The 21,463-nt window shown below is 41.7% G+C and overlaps 1 protein-coding gene across 1 annotated transcript in view; it reads right to left on the bottom strand.

The window, feature by feature from the left end:
• Positions 1-18,747, bottom strand: part of FSTL1 (follistatin like 1) — a 101,295-nt gene extending 82,548 nt beyond the window's left edge. The window contains 3 exon segments of the mRNA XM_072613895.1: positions 18,262-18,318; positions 18,546-18,588; positions 18,590-18,747. Coding sequence (XP_072469996.1) covers positions 18,262-18,318; positions 18,546-18,588; positions 18,590-18,723 — 234 coding nt within the window. The 5' untranslated portion in view covers positions 18,724-18,747.
• Positions 18,748-21,463: the final 2,716 nt, after the last annotated feature.

Raw genomic sequence — 21,463 nt, 5'->3', positions numbered from 1 at the left:
TTCCACAGAAGAGGTGGAATTTAAACCCACTTCTTCTGACCCTGGAGCCAGGCTTCTTTCCATCATACCAGGCTATTTCCTGTGATTTAGCTCTGACTCCTAGTGCTGTGAATTCTCTACCATACCATGCAGTCAAAGGATATCTTCCTGCCACTTCTTTCCTCCTTTCTCTTTTTCATGTTAGGCCTTTTTGCCCAGTTTGCCATCTGCTTACAATGGTATGGTGGAAAGTGTGCTGGAATTGGAGACAGATGGCCTGAGTTCAAATCCTAGCTCATCTACTTACTAACTCTCTAATTTTGGACGAATCATTTAACTTTTCTGTGCCTGAATTTCCTCATCTGTAAAATAAAGGTTTTGGACTAAATGACCGCTACGGTCCCTTCCCTGTTTAAGTCTGTGATCTATGTTTCTGGAAGTTGTGTATTGAGCAAATCAGTGGGTCTGCTGTCAGTTTATCTATAAGTAATAATAATAACTGGCATTTAGACAGTTTTACATAAAAATCGTATAACTCAAAGTCCATTGGTAGAAAATAATGACTCAAACCTCCCACTTCACACAGGCTCTAAGGCAGCGCTGAGTAATCAATCTTCACTAAAGACAAGAGTTTCAGGCAAATGGGTTTTGAGACTCACTTAGACATCTACCATTTCATTCGCTTCTCACAACTGCCTCGAGAGGGAGTCACTATTGCTATCCTTACAAAGGACTTAACTGAGGCTAGGACAGACTAAGTGACTTACTACACATGCAGCTAGTATGTGTGAGAGGCAGAATTTGAAGTGAGGTCTTCCTGACTCCAAATTCAGTGCTCCAGCCTTTGGGCCTTCTAGATTCCTATGTGAAAATGAGTTCTAAATATGGGCTCAGTAATAAATTGTGTTTGGCATTTGAGGACCAGTTTAGTTAGGTGTGGAAATATTCCCTGCCCTGAAGGCTGGCTATTAAATGGTGAATTTTTTCTGGACTTTCACTATTCAGTCATGATACCATTTGGGGTTTTCTTGGCAATGATACTGGAGTGGTTTGCCATTTCCTTCTCTAGCTCATTTGTAAGATGAAGGCAAACAGGGTTAAATGACTTGCCTAGGGTCATAAAGCCAGTAAGTGTCTGATGGCACATTTGAATTCAGGAACATGATTCTTCTTGACTTTAGGTTTGGTACTCTATCTACTGTACCACCTGGCTGCCCCTTTCTGGGCTAGGCAACTCATAAAGACATTCTACCAAGGTGGGATCGGTAGAGGTGGCTATCTGTCTTACTACACTGATGAAGTCATAAATCTTTTGGAGCATGGAAGAAAAAGTAACATAAGTCTTTTAGTGCTCTTTTTTTTAACTTTAAATTCCAGGAACTCTTTATGATTCTCAGAGGAAGGATAATGGGGTTGAAGATTCAGAGGAAACGTCACCCCCAGAATTTCAGATCTCCTTTTCATCTACATTCATGATTTGACTTCTTAATAGCTGTGGGACTGGTCCTTTTCCAGCAGTTCCACTGCTGGCATTATTTCTGGATGGTTTCCTCCACACATACTTTTTTTGGTTCCCATTATAAATTGTATATTGGCAACTAGGTGGCATAGGAGATGAAGACTGGGCATCAGTTCAAATCTTAGATTTGATACTTATTAGCTGTGTGACCTTGGATATGTCACTTGACCAGTCTCAGTTTCCTAACCTACTACCAGGGTTGTTGTCAATATGGAATGAGAATATTTGTAAAGCACTTCGCAAATCTTAGAGCGTTATATAAATGCTATCTATCATTACCATGGTGGCTGTTAATTGTTGTTCACAAAGCAGTGGAGTGTAGTGGATAGAGGGCCTGCCTTAGAGCCATAAAGACTTGGGTTGGAGACAAAAGCATATGTCAGAATCTCTCTCTGGAATTTTTTGAGTCTGGGTCTGGAGGTGGAGATAAGAGCCTTATGGAATCAACTCTATGATGATATCAGCAAAGCAGAGGTGTTGAAAAATTTACAACTTCCAGCTCTGCTTTGAAAAAAACCATACCATCCAATATTCCTGACAAAGATTAGAACCTTAGCAAAATATACATCAGAGGTATCTGAGGAAAATTTACAACATACTCAACATATCCAGACCTTAAATAAACACCGATCTATTCTTCTATGAGGGGAGAGTGGGTAGATTTGTCAGGAAAGAAAAAAGAAACCAGGTTCACATCCTTACTACCTATGGTCATTTAACATCCGTGATCTTCAGTTTCCTCATTGATAAAATGCAGGATAAAATGATCCCCATCTTCTCATTCCCAAAGTCTCAGCTACTAAGTCACATCTGCTCACATCTATACTCAATCAAGTTCACTTTTTCACAAGTCCCGCTCAAACCAGCTGAGAATTCTAGGTCAATTATTTGAGAAATAATATTGGCCATTCACAGGTTTTCTTAACGTGGACTGTCAAATCAACAAGCATTTAGTAAGTGCTACCAATCAAGTAGTGTGCTAAGTGTTGAGGATATAAAGAAAGCAAAAATAGTTCTGGCTCTCAAGGACTCCCATTTATCCAACCACTTCATTTTATAGACAAGAAAACTGAGGTCAAGGAAATCAAGACGTTCTAAAGGAGAAGACAATAAGTAAATAATTATGTACATAGAAGGTATATACAGAGTAGATGGGAAGTAATCTCAGAGTACTAGCACCTAGGGAGGATCAGACCCATCATTATTCATTACTGTGGCGTGTGGCAAGACCGGATTAGTGAGACCAAAGCCTTTGATATTTGTCTTAACTGGCCAAAAGGAATGCTAAGCACCAGGAAAACACTTTAGTGATACCATGAGACCTTTAGAAGGTCAATGTTAGGAAGTCCAGGGACACCAAAATGTGCCTCAAGCATAAAATTTGGAAGGTTCAAGTGAGGACAAGAGTAGATAGACTGTAGTTAACAAGACAATATCTGGTGATATAACAAAATATAGTGTATATATTTACACATAAAGGTTGTATATAAATAAATTTTATATATAAATGTATATATTTACATATAAATATGCAATAAATATATTGTCTATGTTTATATAAAATATGTATTTATATATAAAACACAAAAATGTATATTACAGATACACAAAATATAAGTTGAATGCTAATTCATTTATTCCTAAAAGACTTTTAAACTTAAAAAATGCATATAACAGTATATATTTTTGTTATATTTGTATATCTGTATGCAATTATTTATGTATTTATGTTATATATAATAACATATATATGTAAACTTTAAATATATAATTCTCATATTTTATATTATTCATTAATCAGTGTGGCATAGTAGATAGACCTGGGTTCAAGTCAGTAGTTTTCCTGGGTACCAGGAACACATGTTCTTATCATATATGCCTTCCAAACATGTTTCTTCATCACATTTTCTACATATATACCCTCTATCATGGGTGGAATAATAACTTTGGAGAAAATATGTCTAGATGTGAATAAGGCAAATCTGCCCTGGTTAGTTTATTTGCCATGCTCTCTGTTTAAATGTCTTTTATTTAAATAATGTGTTCTCTGCTTGGCTGGTAAAAATAAATATATTCGTAGGTGCTTACCAGGGAGGTGTTGAGTGGGTGCTGACTCAGCATGATTCAAACCTAGCGTAGCTTTTCTGTGGGCCAGCAGGTGATGGTGAGAGGGGTGTGTGTGTGTGTGTGTGTGTGTGTGTGTGTGTGTGTGTGTGTGTGAGAGAGAGAGAGAGAGAGTATGTATGTGTGTGTTACAGGTTCTATATGTAAATTGAAGGGATAGGACTAAATAATTTCTAAGGTTCTTTCTAGTTCCAAAAAATTATGGATCTATGAGTCCTGATTCTGTTTTTTAACGGCTGTGCTGTTTTTTAACAACTTGATTAACCTCTCTGAGCCTCAATTTCTTTATCTGTGAAAGGGGATAAAAATATTTGCCCAGTATCTCATACTAGAGTTGCTGTGAGATAATTCAATTCAATAAACACTTATTAAGAACTTACTATGTGCCAGGCACTCTGCTAAGCATAGGGGATACAAAAAGAGACAAAAGTAAGTTTCTTCCCTCATGGAGTTTACAATATAATGGAGAGACAACATGCAGACAAATACATATCAATACAATCAAGCTACATACATGATATATGGTAAATAATTAAAAGGGAAAGCACTGGAATGAGAGGGATTAGGAAAGGCTTCCTATAGAAAGTGGGATTTCAATTGGGTTTTAAAGGAAGTCAGGGAAGTCAGTAGTCAGAGCAGAGAAGAGAGAGGATTCCAGGCATGGAGAACAGTCAGAGAAATACCCAGAGCCTAGAGAAAGAGAATTTTGTTTATGTAATAGTCAGGAGGTCAGTCACTGGTTGCCGTGTTTGTCCTTTACTCTTGAAGAGGACCTTGACATCAGGGAGATGATGACATGACTTTCAATTGACTTGGATTTGAGGAAGAGAGGGCTGTGCAAGGTCACCAGCCTCATTTTCTCCTCCAGGGCCATCTGGGTCCAATGGCCAGATATTCATCAGGATGACTGGAGATGACGCAGGATGCACTGGGAGACCTTGGTCTTTTTAGGCTAAGACCTTTTCAGGTTTTCACTTTGAGTAAGGTAATACCCATTCAGTGAATAGGCCTTTTTAAGTCATTACCCAAGGGATGGCTCTTTTAATCAAAAGAAAATTCTAATGGATTGAAGGATATGTGTTGGGGAGTAAGGTATAAGAAGACTGGAAAAGCAGGCAATAGTCAGGTTATAAAGGGCTTTGAAAGCTAAATAGATTTTTATATTTGCTCCAATATGTTGTGATTATTCTATTATAGATCAATAGACTTTAGATTTGAAATCGGCCTTAGGAGATCCCACTTATCCAACCTTTACATTTTATAGACAAGAAAACTGAGGTCCATAGAAATCAAGAGATTAACAATTTTAAGAATCACCTTGGGGAAATGAGGGCTGGGTGGAGACTGAACAGATCTTTATAAATGCCTTATCTTCAATACTTTTATAATCATCATTCAAAAAACTACAGTCCAGAATATCATACTTTGCCAATTTAGAGGCGGTGGGGGACAGGGGGAGGGAATAGAGGAAGTTCTTAGAGGGAAGGGAGAAGGCATTTCTTCCTAAAATTCTCTTTATTTTTTTTTCTTGGACTTTAACTTCTTTACTTAGGTTAAATAGTCCTCTCAGTCTCTATAGACTGCTAGTATTGTGGGTATCAGGGAAAAGTGAGAGGAAATGAGGAGAAAGACCAGTCAAGGTGAGGCATGTCTAATGGAAGCAATTCCTCTGATGGGATTGCCAAATCTGAAGTGTGACTTGGAAGCAAAGCATTCTAGCTCCCAAATGCCCATGTTTGGAAGATGCTGTCCATGGGATTCTAGCTTAAAAGTAGTATGTGTATCTGTGGCCTACCAGTGTAAAGTCCACTAACCCTTTGTCTATTCCAGCTACATTTCTCAGGCTTCTATCCAAATCCTGATGGCATCTGTGCAGAGAGAGAAGAATCAAAGGTCTTCCTATTAGTTTATAAAGTCAACAGCCTGTTTGATAAACTGCCCAGTGTTTGTTTGGAAGGGCCATTTTAGCAATATTTAGGCTTATTTGTTGGAGAGAGTGCTGGGCTTAAAGTCAGGAAGATCTGAGCTGACATATATGCATACCTTAAAACTTTCAAGTTTTTTTCTTGACAACACAGAGAAGTATTTAATACAATCTTTGTTTTGTCAGTTAACCTTTATTTTTTAAGTGCTCAGAATATGCCAAATATGGTGCAAAAGTCCCTGTTTTGATTTTATTTACTTATTTTTGCTAGACAGAATTCCCAGTGAGGAACTTCCCCTACTAGTATAGGTTCACTGCCCCCATGGGGCAGGTGCCATTATTATCCCCATTTTTATAGAACAGGCAACCGAGACAGACAAAGGTTAAATGACTTAGTGAGGGTCATACAACTTATGTATCTGAGGCAGCATTTGAACTTGGGTCTTCCTCACAGCTGAGCTAGGATAAGACCAAGGTCTTTTTGCTGCCTAATTTATGTACACCTGAGGATGAAGGGATATATTCCACCTTCCTTAAACCAAGTCAAGGACAGAAAGGCAATCTGACCCTAAGACTGCATAGGCATATCATTTTAAAACATTCATTGACAACCAAAGTGTTCAGATAACTGAGATTTAAGACTCGTTTTGGACAGTTCATTCCTAGTGAACCAAAAGGAATAATTAGAATGTAAACTCATTCTAGTTTCCAAAGGACTACAGTTTTTGCTGGCTCAAGGGGTTTTGGAGAAAACTGTGGACCCTGGTCCCCTACACCTCCTTGGTTCTAATTGCTTCTGTTCTACTATTAAAGGCTGGTGAACTGATTCCCTTTTTGCCTGTAGAGAATTAAAACATGTTTGGGTTGAAGGGGACTTTAATTAAGTTCCCTCATCAGACACATAATCAGCTCAGTCACTGAGAGGCAAAGAATCATGCATTAGGTTAGCAACAGAACATAGGCTAGACCCTTCTGTTCCTAATTTCTACTCCAATGTTGTTCCTATTATACCATAACAATTTGAAATCACTAATAATAAAAGAAATAAAAATGAAAACTCCTCAGAAGTCTCACTTTATTTTCCATCAGCTGCTCTGCTTGGTTTCAATTCCATGAACATCCTGCCTCCCCCAGAATAAGCTCATAACTTGAAATCTCATTGTCATGGAGATTGGTTCAACTTTGATACTCAGCACCTCCTCAGCAGCCTCTCCCCTCCCATTAGAGGACTGGAGGGCAGGGCAACAAACTCCTCCCAAAGCCTTCCTTTAGAGAGGAGAGGATTCCAGATGTTTCAAATAACTCTTCATTTTCCATCAGCTGCTCTGTTTAGTTTTCACTTCGTAAACATCATGAGGTATCCTCTGGTAGCTTTTTTTGAATGTTGTCTTCTCTATTAGATTACAAGCTCTTTGAGTGCAGGGACAGTCCAAATTTGTATCCCCAGCATTTGGTACAGTAGTTTGGAACCTAGCAGGCATTTAATAAATATTTACTGACTACTGACCTCATGCCTAGCAAATTGGTGAAGATGACAAAAAGATGGAGATCTAGTCGATGTTGAAGGGCTACAGGAAGATAGATATATTAATATACTATTGTTAGAATTGTCCAAGTTGGCATTGGTAGAGTAAACAAGAGTAAGAGGTAAGAAGGCAGAAAAGTGTGGAAGGGATCAGGGAGAAATTAGTTCGACTGTTCAGGAAAACAATTTAGTTATGTGATAAAAAAGACCCTAATCTGTTATTTTTCTTAGACACAGTGAACCCGCTACTAGGTAGGTTTCCCCAAGGTGGTCAAAAACAGAAAGAGGAACCTCATATATGCCAATATATATAAAGCTTCTCCTTTTTGTGATTAAAAAAAGAAAACAAAGTAGGTGCTAAATGATTGGAGAATTGTTGAACAAATTGTGCTATGTAAATTTAATGGCGTATTAATATAGTATGAGAAATGGGAAAAAAAAGAAATTCAGAGAAGCATAGGAAGACTTGTATGAGCTGGGGGAAGTAAGTAGAACCAATAGAACAATATACATGTCTAACAATTAAACAAAATAACAAGAAAACACTCAAAGGTAGTTGAATGCTGAGTAGTAGAATGACCAGTCTGGGCCAGGAGATCATATTTGGATAGAGAGATTCTGGGGGTACACAGAGACAGACTCTAGGACGGAATGCTTGGGAGGTTAGACACAGTCTCTTTGTTAGTTTTGCTTCCCTTTCTCCTGGTGGCCTGGGAAAAGGAGATAGGGCACATCTAGGAAACTAAAATGGAAAGGAAAGAGGACTGGATAAATCAGCAGTGTGGCCATAAGAATTAGAAGCCAAAACACAGAGAGAATTGTGAAGTTCTAACGTTCCTTATCTTCTTACTTAGAATGATCCTTTGCTGAGAGAGTCTTTACCATAAAATACAAACAAGTCTATTCTATTTAGTTTGAACCTCCTGTAGAGTCATGCCTACATGAAGCTGGCCATCTCCTATCATCCAAGCTATAGTCATTCTCTTAAATTCTAGAACTATGGTTTCAGGGGACTTGTAGAAGAATGGAGGGAGTGAGAATAAGAGCTCTAGAATTTATATAGCTTTAAGGTGTGCAAAGCAGTGTGTGCGTGTGTGTGTGTGTGTGTATGTATGTATGTATGTATGAAATTTGATCCTCATTATAACCCTGGGGAATAGCTTCTATTATTATCCCCATTTTACAGTTGGGGAAACTAAGGCATAGAGAGCTGAGGGGATTTGTGCATCTACTAAATATCTGACGCAGGATTTGAATTCATCTTTTTCATATTCAAAGTCCAGGGCTCTATCTACAAAGCCACCTAGCTGCTAATATATAGAACCTTCTGAGCCATATCTGGGGATCTCATAAAGCATTTGGTCATCAGGACAGGACAGAAGCACAAGATTTGGTACTGAATTATGTATAGGAATAAGATCATTGAAAGTTTAGGGAGCGTAATAATCTTTCTGATTTTGAGAGAAAAAGTTTAGAAATACGGTTTCAGGACTTGAGATTTAGGAGACTAGAAATTTTATTACTAGTCTGTTTATTAATGATAAGTACTTTGTTATGAGGGAAAACTAAGTGGAGGATAGAGCACCAGGCCTGGAGTCAGGAATACTCAAATCTGGCCTCCAACACTACTTGTGTGACCCGGGGCAAGTCACTTCACCCTGTTTGCCTAATTTTCCTCATCTTTCAAATGAGCTGGAGAAGGAAATGGCAAACCACTCCAGTATCTTTGCCAAGAAAACACTACTGGAATGACTGGATGACAACAACATTCTGATTGACTACTTGATTTCCACGTTCAGCAGTTTGTAGCTCTTGGGCAGCTTTGGAATGGTGTCCAGGGTTAATGAAAAGGAATGCTTGGAACTGGAGCTGTAATCAGACTCAGAGGACTGAGTTCTTCCTCACTGAATCGGGTGGTGATACCAGCTCAGGTAAACTTAACCTGGCATAAAAAGTTTAGCTCTAAGGTTGCAGGAGCACTACTCACATCCAGAAGGCTCATCTGCATTTGGCGTAAAACTCCAACCTTTTAAAAGTGAAGAGCTGACAGAAAACAATGAATATGTGAGGAATTATTCTCCTTAGGGTGAACAGGTTTAGTATTATGGAATATGGAATCTGAGGAAGAGGAATTGGAATTTGTTTTAGTCTTAATGATGACTTTGTTAAACTGTGATGAACCTCTCCAAAAGGATCACTAGGGAGCTACAGGGTCAGGCTCTCATTAAGAACATTCCCTTCCACTGATCCTGAGTGTGACTGCCACCCTGTGATAAAGAAAATTAGGGAAGGAGTCAGAAAGTCTTGCAGATAAAGTATATCTGCCTCTGCATGAAAGAGACGAAGGGGGGCTGGGGAGAGGGGGGGAGTGTGTGTGTATGTGTGTGTGTGTGTGTGTGTGTGTGTGTGTGTGTGTGTGTGTGTGTGTGTGTGTGTGTGTGTGTGTGTTGGCAGAGACAGGCAGTAAGGGAAGGTAGGGAATGACCAAGACATTTGCTCATCTGACTTTCCCCTTAGAGAAGAGATTTGCCCAATTAAGTAAGAGAGACTTCCTTCCTCCAATTTCCCCTAGGGAGGCAACAGGGGCTCAGATTTAACACACCCTGAAAGAGCCATATTACATCTGCAAAGAGGAGGGGTTTGTAGAGAGCCAGATCCTGCAGTTTAGGTCCCTGGTACTGAAGGAGGCAGAGCTGGGACTCAAACCCAGGCCTCCTCCTTCCTCAGACCAATGTTCTCTGCACCCACCACCCCTAGCTCTGCCTTTCCCAGCTGTCTTTTTTCCCCTCCTCTTAGTCCTTCCACCTTCTTCTTCTCCTTCCCCCCTCTCCCTCTTTTCTGGTTCTTCCTCTACCATCCTTCCCCCTTAACTACCCATAATATGGAACTGAAGTGTATTTAGTAAAGGCAACAAACAATAAAACCCATTTTATGTTCTATTTTCTCAAATTAAATGGTGAATTAAATGTCTAAAGTGCTTTCTCTATCCTCCCCTGCCTGGTTCAGGGAAATTGCTTTTTAAAATTTGTGAATAGCTTTAGAATGATTTTCTCCCCAGTGGGTGAGTGGCTTTATATTGTAAAGATAACCTTTATATTTTAAAGATAAAAGATATTGTAAAGAACCACCATTCTTCCACTGAGCCAGGTCCGTACCTTTGGAATCATCCTAAGTTTTTCTCTTTTCCTCACTGTTGTATCCAATCAATTGGCAATTCTTGTCCACCCCCTCAACGTTTCTTGCATCTCTCCTCCCCTATTCTCACACCATAACCTCCCTTGCCCTAGAATGATGAAAGGGAAACTTTACAATTTTAAAATGACTGAAATGAATCATAGATTTTAGAACTGGGAAGGATTTTAGAGATCAGCCGAGTAGAGTCATAACTAGGGTGGGGTGAGTGGGGATTTGCCTCAAGGCAATAAAATTTAGAGGTTACTGGCAAACCTGACATTCTTCAGACACACAGAAACAACTGAGTTTAGTACCTACCGAGCAAGAATTCAGTACAAAACCTATGAAAGGCAGTCCAAAGTACTGGATAGAGAGCCAGTATTATAGTCAGTAAGACCTGAAATTAATTTCCACCTGTCCTACATATTGGCTCTGTAGCCCAAGGCAAGTCACTTAACCTCTCAGTTTCCTAAGACAACTAACTCTCTAAGACTAAAAAGTCCAGCAGATAACCACCTACATTAATAGAGGCAGATACCCCACCAGGAAGTAATTTTCCTCATCCCCTTCCCACAGGATCCTAGACTCCACCCTTGGGACTCCGACGGGTAAACTTTTACCTTATCTTGGTCTCTTTCACTTCTTGGTCATTTCCCAACCATCCTGCCTGCACTTGGGTCATCCTCCTCCCACTGGGTCTCCTTTGAGATCCCTTCTTTGAGATCTTTACTTCCTGTCAGAATATAAGCTCTCAGAAGGCAGGCTGTCTTTTTTTTTTTTTTTGCAAGGCAACTGGGGTTGAGTGACTTGCCCAGGGTCACACAGCTAGCAAGTGTCAAGTGTCTGAGGCTGGATTTGAACCTGGATCTTCCTGACTCCAGGGCCACTGCCCCACCTAGCTGCCCCTGGCAGGCTCTGTCTTGCTCATTTGCATTCCCAGTACATAGTAAGCACTTAATAAATACTTTTTCACTCATGCAGGCTCCCTCTACCAATGAAATCACAATGAACAAGAATGAGTTAAAATAAGCAGCTTCCAAATGGTGTGCTCCTTCCCCTGGGCAGATATGGTCCAGGTGAGTCCCTCTTCACTCTCCCCAGCAATGTCCTTGCTGTGTCCCCATTGGCTATCTTCTATCCAAATAAATTAGTCTTAAAAAAAAAAATGAATTGTGAAATTTGCCCCAGTAGCAAAATGTCTAGTTATGGCTTCTTCCTTTTACAAATGAGGAAACAGAGATCAGAGAGTTGAAATAACTTTTCCAAGGTCCTACAGGAAGTAAGTAGCAGAATAAGAACTTGAACCCAGATCCTCTGACTCCAACCCTTATGCAATTTCTGATACAACATATGTTATTGTTATAAAGTTCTTTCTGACTCTCCATGACCCCATTTAGGGTTTTCTTGGCAAAGATCCTAGAGTGGTTTGCCATTTCCTTCTCCAGCTTATTTGACAGATGAGGAAACTGAGTCAAACAGGGTTAAGTGACTTGTTGAGGGTCGCACATCTAGTAAATGTCTGAAGCCAGATTTTAAACTCAGGAAGATGAGTCTTCCTGACTCTAGTTTCAGCCCTCTGTCCACTGGGCCACTTAGTAGCCCCAGACGCAGCATACTGGCTCTTAACATTGTCCTTGTGTACTTTGTCCCATTGTCTTGCCACCACTAGACCTCGACAATACATTACTCTCACCATCCATCTTCTTTCCTTTGGGGATAAGGTCTTTCTCCTTGCCAACACTAACCCATTCCCATCTCCTCTAGCTTTCAGCTCTGATAGACTTCTCTTTCTCCCTAATTTTCAAGCTTTTCTTATCTATGGGTTCTTTCCCTTTCATTTACAAACATGGCCACATCTCCCTGATCTATTGACTTGCCCAGAGCCATACAGCCTGCATATAGGAGAGGTGAAAACTGATTCCAGGTCTTACTAACTTTACACTGGCTCTTTACCCACTACTTCAGGCTTCCTCTTACAGGCTTTGTCCTGAATTCTTGCCCACTAGGTGCTAAGCTCAGTTGTTTCTATGCCCCTGAAGAATATCAGCTTTGCCAGCAACCTCTCTCTGAAGCTGACTGTTAAATTTTGAATGCAAGCATGTACACCTTGGAAATCAGCAAAGCTATCAATCAGGGTTTGATCTGTAGTTTTGTTAACTGTCTAGATTTAAGAAAGTGATGGAGAAAATGTTAATGATGCAGATTAAACTTAAAAATACATCCAACATTTTTAGAGACTATTGTCAAACATTTATTTTATGTTTTTATTGCTAAACATTTAGAAGCACGTTCCTGTTCCCATTCTTTAAAAAAGGAGAGACACAGAGTAGTGCAAAGGAAAAAAAATGATGGATGTAGATAGAGTCAGTGGACTTCGATATAAACCACAGCTTTGCCAAATAGTACTATGTAACCTGGGGTAAGCTATTTAGCCTCGGTTTTCTCATCTGTAAAATGAGAGGGTTGCACTATGAGATCCCTTCCAGCTTTAAATCTATGCTCTTCTAAACCTTCACTTGACCCATAACTCAGGACACTGCCCTAAATCTCTCTTTCCTGATGGAATTTAAGTTCCTTGCGGGAAAGGACTTCTCACGTCTATGTTTCTACCCTCAGCACCTGGCACAGGACCTGGCTTTCAGAATGCCTGCCAAGAAGCTGATTCCCCTGCAAATAGGCCTTAGAATCATTCATTTCCCTTTTATCAGATTTCATTCTTAGCAAGTAATCTTCTAGTCTTTCACCTGGTTTTCTGAGTAAACTTTCTCACCATGAGGGTAGGGGGGAGGCAAGAAAAAAGCCAGTCAACGACACACCAGGCACCATGTGAAGTGTTGGAAGAGGAAAGGGTGACTTGTAAGGGGTGTTGGGAGGGAGTTGTGTTAAATTTTTATCATTAGGTCAGGTCTCATTGCAAATTAATAAATCTGTCATTCTTGATTTTTAAATCAGTCACCAATGGATTGAGCTTATTGTGAAGCGTTCCTTTTTTAGGCAAGTTGATAAAACTGAGCTTCAAGAAGATGAAGTCTTTGAATTTATCCTAGAGCAGATGTAACCACAAACCCCTCCAGAGCCTCTAATAACTGATGACACTCACCAAGGTTGACACGTCCTTCTGCCAGGCTGTACTCATTAGGCCTGGCAGTTTTACTAGAAGCTGCTACTTCAGTCTGCTACCTAGGATCATAGATTTAAATTTGGAAGTCACTTTCATCCAACCCCCTCATTTTAGAGATGAAGAAACAGAGTCTTTCTCATGGCCACTCAGTGGTAGAACTACGATGTGAACCTATGTTTAAGGAGGGGAACCTGTGGCTTCGAGGTCACATGTGACCTTCTGGGTCCTCAAGTGCAGCCTTTTGACTGAATCCAAACTTCACGATTTGTTCTATAAAGCTTGGATTCAGTCAGAAGGTCACACCCAAGGACCTAGAAGGCTATATGTGGCCTGGACACCTAGGCCCTGGTCTAGGTTCTAACTCCTAATCCAACCCTGTTTCTTTGATATCATGCTTCTGTCTTTGATAATTAATCACCAGGACACTGAAGCAAACCCACTGTCATATAATTTGCAGATTCATATACATATACACAGAGATGTAGAGACACATACTCTAAAGAGTACCAAGGGTGTATGATTTGCTGGATGGATAGATGGATCAGCTGGAAGCTACGTGGGGCTGAGTAAGTTAGTGGAATGTATTACAGAAAATGAATTGTGTAATCAGCAAAAACTCACAGGGGCCTTGTGAAAAAGAGAGAAAGCATATGAAACAGCATCATTTCTCTTGATCCCTCCCAAAAATTTTTTTCCAAAAACTTTCTGTGAGTTAGCTGATTGATTCATTAACTAGATAATTTATTAAATATCCACTATGTCCAAAACATGACAGCTAGATGGCACAGTAGATGGACTGCCAGGCATGAGGTCAGGAGAACCTGAGTTCAAATCTTGCCTCAGACACTTACTAGTTGTGTGACCCTGAACAAGTCACTTAATCTTGTTTGCCTCAGTTTCTTCATCTCTAAAATGAGTTGGAGAAAAAAATAGCAAACCACTCTAGTATCTTTGCCAAGAAAACCCCAAATGGGGTCACAAAGAGTTGGACTCGACTGAATGACCAGACAACAATGGCAATGAGCAAAACACTAGGCTAAAGTATCAGAACGTAATGTGTGCATTATTACAGCAATTTTAAATTATGATGATCAAACCCAGTTATCACCTCTCCCAGATGTGGACCACATCTGGTTTTGAAGGCATATCATTCCCTTGAGCCTTCAGAACTGGCTAAAAGCTTTTTTCCTCCTAGGATTTTACCATGGTTGAGAATCCCCCATCTGGGAAATTCCCTCCACTACAGCCTGACTTTCCTATGACTTGGTAGCTAAATGCTAAGGGAGAATTGGACTAAAGTCAGTTAGTTAGTCATCCAGTGAATGAGGAGATAAGTTATGGCCCAGCCACTTACTACTTGTATGATCTTAGGAAAATCACCTCTTTGGGATTCATTTTCTTCAACTGTAAAATAAAAGGGCTGGACCAGATAACCAGATAATCCATCTTCAAGCCTGTGATCCTAGAGAGTGGCCTGACCCATGTTAAGCTTAAGTGAATTGCCCAAGAATACAAAGCTAGTAAGTACTCCAACTGCTATACAGCACTGCTTTAACATTAGGATCTAAGAAAGCAGCATGATGCAGTAGAAGGAGCCCTAAATTTGGAGAAAGAGGCTGTGGATGAAGCCTTACTCTGCTATTTTGAGGAAAGAATTCTACCTTTCATTCCTTCATCTACAAAATGGTAAAATGGTGCCATTTTGTGGAAGTTATCTTTTAAAGTCCCTTATGTCTTCAAATCTATGATCCTATGATATACCTTTTAAATGAACATATTTTCACCTTGATCAGGCAAGCACATCTTTCAAATTATTCAAAGGTAAACCAAAGACGGTGAGGCAAATAGCCCATTTTAAAAAACCACAGCTTGTATTTCCTATGAAAAGGTTCCAAAACATTGGTCCTATTTTTAGTTAACTAAAAAAAAGTTTTTGTGACTTTCCAAAGTTTTAAAAACACTTAAAGAGGGTTATTACTGCTTAACTACACCTGTAGTTATCTCTCCATATGTATGTGTACACATATAGATGTATACATGCATGTATGTGTAGCTGTATGTGTGTATATATGTATATTTACATATATATGTATTACATGTGTTCATGTGTGTGTGTGTGTACTAGTCCCCTTGTAACTAATAATGAACTGTGTTTTTCTACCTTGGTGAAGGGAATCAGGATAGCTACTGGACCTGTGGTTGTCTTGGTATAATAGGCAGTTCTGAGGAAGCCACCTCTCTCTACCAGTCAATGCACATGGGTACTTGGAATCTCACAGGATCTTTTTTGTGTTATGGAAAATTTTGGCAGTCTAGTGAAAGCTATGGACCCCTTGTCAGAAAAATGTTTTTAAGCACATAAAATAAAATACATAAGATAAAAGAAAAACATCATCAAAATACTAAACATATTTTCTCTAATTCAGAATCATTGTTTCAGAGAATTGCTTTAGCAAGTGACTTTGCCAGTCATAATGGTATCATCAGTGAGACGTGAACTGAGGTTTTCTTCCCTTTAAGAAGGGTTCTCTATTGACTCAACCATTTTGTCTCTCCATCATGGGAGCCAATAACCATAAGATGCATGCAAATAAAGTTTGATGCAGCAAATCAATACCACATGGAGATGATTGATCTGTCACATGAATGAAATATGATTTATTATTCTTAAGAGCATGGATATAAATTCACTTGTCTTTTCTATTTCAAGTCTATCCTGTCAAAACCATCCTTAAAGGTGATTTGCACCAACTTGTCAATCAGTACCAGACACCTAAGAAATTGATTGATGGATAAAAGGGTACTAAGAGATAAGCAGAGGCACATAAAATTAGCCCTGTTGTCACTAACTCCTTCCTCCCTCTTATCTACTTTCACATACATTACACTAAGAGGCACCCTCATTTCTATGCTACCACACTTGGTTTCCAAGTCTTAGCTTGCTTCTCATAATATCTCTTGTTTTTGCCTCTCTCCCTCCCAAGAATTTTAGAAATGACTTATGTAAGACTTGGGGCATAGAGTCAGGTCTGAAGTCAGGAAGACCTGAATTCAAATCCATCCTCAGACACTAGCTGTGTGACCCCTGGGCAAGTCGCTTAACCCTATTTGCCTCAGTTTCCTCATCTGTTAAATAAGCTGGAAAAGGAAATGCCAGACCACTCCAGTATCTTCCTCAAGAAAATTCCAAATGGGGTCTTGAAGAGTCAGACACCACTCATCAGCAAAAACAACAATCTGTAAGGCTTAACAGTTCTCCATGCTTTCCCATCTCCATCAGGAAACTGCCTTGCAGGGAGAACTTCACTTGACAGCTCAGACTTTCTAAACAGCATAATAATTACAGCAGGACAAGGCAATGTAACATAGCTCAATATTCCCCAAAAGGAGCATAGAGATGGTGGGCGGAGCAAGAGAGCAGACACAGACTTCCTGCTTTAAACCTATGATCCTAAGAAGTTGCCAGAACATACAGGGACCCACGCTAAGAATTTTTAAGTTTGGCGAGAAACTAATTTTAACACATCTGCTTCTTGGCAGCAGCTGCTTTCTGTTTTCTGAGTCCCCTAAGTCACCAAGTTCTGTCAGAGGACCGAGGATTCGATCCTCCCTCAGTTACAGACAGTGGGAACAGAGGTGGTCAAAGTCATAGGTGAGCTCAAAGCACGGGTTACGTTGGGGCCAAGGACTACAAACCACTCATTATGCCTTGCATTGTTCGTTCTGCTTTCCTGGTTCAATCAACAAAATGACCGGGAAGAGGATCAGAATGGGTTTGAAGACTTTTCTGTCTTCAGGAAATCATCTGTGCTTACGATTTGTCAGGACAGAGTCGAGAAGTGATTTAAAGGAGGGTGGGGCAGAGCTGCAACAAGAAGGGAAAAGAGATACCCACCAGGGACCTACTTTTGTAATGCACATTCCATTTTCTCTCCCTCATGTAACTGGGTTCGTGCTTTTTAATTCCTTCCACATTTCCTGTAGTAATTGTCAAATAGTTGGCTGCTGACTTCACTTGTTCTGGGAGGCCAGAGACCCCTGGGAATTTCATATTGTTTATTTTCTGAAAATAGAACTTAGAGTTCCTATGGGGATGAGTGAAGGGGTTCCCGGGGTGCAGGGTCTATCTGTTTGTCCCCAATGACAGGAAAGGGGCCTCAAAGTTCAAAGGGAAACCTTTGCAAGAAAACTTCCGAAATACTTTCACTGATAATCCCGGAGCCCCCAAAGCGAGTACCAGATCCATCACTAACGTTCGTGCGATCTGAGTTTAAGAGATCCTTTTCATTCTGCTGCTTCCGAGGGTATAAATCGGCCCCGGTTACGGTCTCAGAAGTGAATACTAAGTAAGTAGGTAGAGAGAGGAGCAGGAAGGGGAACGATCTCAGGGAAATCATCTAACCCACTTCAGAGACAGAACTTTTTTTCACCCCAGGAGAAAGAGGAGAGACATTTTCTTGCATTTCAGCCTAGCGTTTTCTTTGTGGGCAGATAGTCTTGGCGGGCGGTTGGGGGTGGGGGAGTGGAGAAGGAAGGCTTCCCCGCCGAGAGGGCAGCTTCCAGACGCCTTTCGGTACTCCGCAGCCCGCGGGACACCCCCTCCGATCTCGGGTGGATTCGGGTGGCTCTCCTCCCAGACCCCACTCTCTCCAGGTTAATACCTTGCCTGTCTTCCTCTGCCCAGATGACTTTTGGCCATTTGAGGGTTTATGACTAAACTTTCGCAGGAGGAGGAGGGTCCCCACGCAGCCCGGGGGCCACCCCCCTCCCCACTTTACTTCTCCCGAGTCTGCCGCAGCTTTAGGGTTAGCCCCGGGCGGTGCAGCCAGCCGCAGGGATGACCCAGCGGCTGCGGCTCCGGGAGCCCCCGCCGGACTGGGGGGCTGCTCACGTACCTCAGCGTGGACCCAGGCGATGGCCACCAGAGCGAGCACCGGCAGGCTTTTCCAGATCTGCGAAAGAGAGAGCATCATGGGGAGACTGGTGTGTGGCGGGGTGGGGGGAGAGAAAGAGAGAAATGCAGCTCTCCCCCCCCCCCCACCCCAGTCCCCACCCTGCAAACTTCCTCCTGCTGCCCCCTTCCTGTGCTTTCCCCTCTCCGGGAGCTTCCCGGAGCCCAGCCACCCTCGGACCCCGGGCCGGCCGGCCGTGGGGGTCAGCGCCCCGCCAGCTCCCTCACCATCCTGGGGCTCCTTGGGTCCCGGGCGGACAGCGCAGAGCAGAGGCAGGAGGCGAGCCCGCTCGGGCCAGGCAGAGGGAAGTGAAGGTGGGATCTTTGCTTTTTCTTCTGCCTCTAGAGGAAATCTGATCGGGGCTCCAGGGGAGGAGAAACTCTGTTCCACCCTCCGCCTCCCCATTAAGACCCCTCCCTTCCTGACTGCCACCCCGCGGAGCTCCTCCCCCCATCAGCATCAGCTGCCCCCACAGCTCGCGGCTCCCTCTCCCTCTTTCCCTCCTCCTCTTCCTCCGCTCAGCCTCAGTGATTCCATCGCTTACCCCTTCGTTCTCTCCTTCCCTCCCGTTACCCAACTCCTCCCCATCCCTGAAGCTCCAGAACCCCCAAAGAGACTCCTTCGTGGGTGGGGGTGCTGCTAATAGCAACAAAGCAGGAGGGGAGAGGAGGTGGGGAGGAGGACCCGAAGCTGAGAAACCCTCCTCCCTCTACATCCTCCCCTCTCCCAAGTCTCCTGCTGCAGCCTCACTCCCCCATCCCGGGGCGCCTGCAGAGGCAGCCAGGTGGGCGGTACCCGAGGGTACTGGAAACCCGGCAGCGGGGAGGAGACAAGGGAGAGTAGCCTTTGGAAGGGGGAGGACTGGTGCCTGTCGACCTAAGGAAACGCTTGAAGGAGGGGGAGAAGAGGTTTCTCTGCAGCTGGGGGCAAAGTGGGGAGAGGGGCCTCTGCAGTGGGACTTGGGAGGTGCCCCTGAAAATGCACTATGAGGAGGTAGAAGGCGAGGTAAGGGAATGGAGAGACCGGAGGAGAGCTCTGTAGATAGTTTGGAGGCTGAATGGAGACCCGGTTTTCCCTCCCTTAATTGTGGATCTCCTGAGAAAAAGGTGAAAATGTTTCCTACTATACTTACTATACCATCTTGAAAGAGCTCTAATGTTTAACCTCCTCACCATCACAACTCATCTTAACCTTTCCCTCCAGTTTCCGAAAGCGCTGTGTCCCTCCTTCCCACTGTAAGCCAACCATCTACCTGTGCCCTTAAGGCTATGCCCTCCTGGTCCCTGAGGGACTTTGTTTTCCCAATTAAGCCAAGCCCTCCAGCATCCTGCAGAGTTTCCTCTCCACCAGCTCCTTTCCTCTGCCTTGCACAGTATCCTCCTTTATTTAAACAACAGCAGCGCCAACACAACCCTCACTTGGCCCTGCTGTCACTTCTAGTCCGGTGTGCCTAATTTTCCCTGTCAAAACCTCTCAACCAGTTTCCTGTTTCTTCTCTCTCCTGAACATCCTGCAATCTGCTTCCATTGTGTTCCTAAAACTGCTCTCTTAAAGGTAGTGATGATCTCACCGTCTAATCTTCATTCTTCTTCACCTCTTAGTTGCACTAAACTGTCAATCAACGCACATTTATTTCATGCTGAAGCCTGTGGAGAAAAAAAAACCAAAACAAACCCAGAATAAAACAATGTCCTTGCTCTCCTTACGTTTACAATCTAAAGAAAGAGATATGTATATGCAATACAAGGTCATGTAGAAGTATTATCTGAGTCCTATGATAATAAATACTCTAGGTAGTTACTCAATAAAAAATGTTTGTTGAATGAAAAAATGAGAGTTCAAAGGAAGGTGATTTTAGTTGGGATGATAAGGAAAGGTTTCGCAGTGGATTTGCCACTGTTGACAAGTTCATTCTTTTTGAAAAGCTCCATTCCTTTGGCTTCTGTGATGCCAAATTTTCCTGCTATTACTTCTCGTTTTGTTTCTTTAGTGACTCCTTTTTATCACATTGGTTTTTTGCTGTGGCTTCTCCCTGAGATTCTGTCTTTGACTCTCTGCCTTCTCTACCTCACCATATTCTTCACTTTTAAGATGACATCAGTTCATGGGGTCATCCTCTCTGTGGTAAAGTCTACCAAATGCAGAGGCAGCATAGTATAGGGCAAGGAAGACCGGAAAAGGAGTTTAAAAATCTGGATTTCATCCCAGTTCCACTTCCTTCCTAGCTGTATGACTTTGTATAAGTCACTCAACCTCTAAGAATTTGAGTTTTTTTGCCTGTACAGTGGCGATAATAATATTCATCATTACCTGACTCTTGGAGCTGTCTTCGGTCAAATGAAATAAGCATGGAAATTTTGATATAACTCTTACCTGTCTATAATTTATAGTTTTAGAGAGTTCCTTGAGGTTTAGAGAGGTTAAGTCACTTTCCTAAGGTCACACAGCTACTGTTAAAGATCAGCTTCAAGCCCAGATCTTTCTGATTTAATGAGAATAGTAAGAATAGCTAACATTTATATAATGCTTACTATGTGCCAAGCACTATGCTAAATGTTTTATAATTATTATCTCACTGAATTCCCCCAACAACCCTGGGAGGGAGGTGCTATTATTATTCCTATTTTACAGATGAGGAAACCATAGGGATTAAGTGATTTACTTGTCCAGGTTTAGGTCTTTCTGACTCCAGGCAGGACGCTCTTTCCAGTGTACCACTTAGCTTTCAGGTTTTGTATTCTATTCATACATCAGGCTTCCAAGGCCAAAGTTACTCTCTGCATCCTGGGTCATCTTGACTTTTGTTTGGCCACTGAACTTTGATGACTGGAGGAGAGAATGAGGCTAACGACTTTGTGTAGCTCTACTGCACATGAATCCAATTCCCATGAAAGTCAAGGTATCACCCTTGGGATGTAATTGGTCTTCCAGAATGAAGGACAAACAACAAACACTTTGCAAATGTTAAGTTCAACAATAGTAAACCTCTTCAAAGCCAAACAGAGTGGGACACTGTACCCAATTTTTCTGAATATGAATTTATTTTTAGTTTTCAACATTCACTTTCATAAGTTTTACATTTCTCCCCCTCTCGGCTCTTCCCCCGTCTCCAAAACAGCATGCAATATGATATAGGCTCTACATA

The sequence above is a fragment of the Notamacropus eugenii genome, chromosome 5 (assembly GCF_028372415.1).
Source record: "Notamacropus eugenii isolate mMacEug1 chromosome 5, mMacEug1.pri_v2, whole genome shotgun sequence".
In the NCBI taxonomy this organism is placed as follows: Eukaryota; Metazoa; Chordata; class Mammalia; order Diprotodontia; family Macropodidae; genus Notamacropus; species Notamacropus eugenii.
The sequence above is the reverse complement of the archived record's forward strand: the minus strand, read 5'-3'. Positions and strand labels throughout refer to the sequence as shown.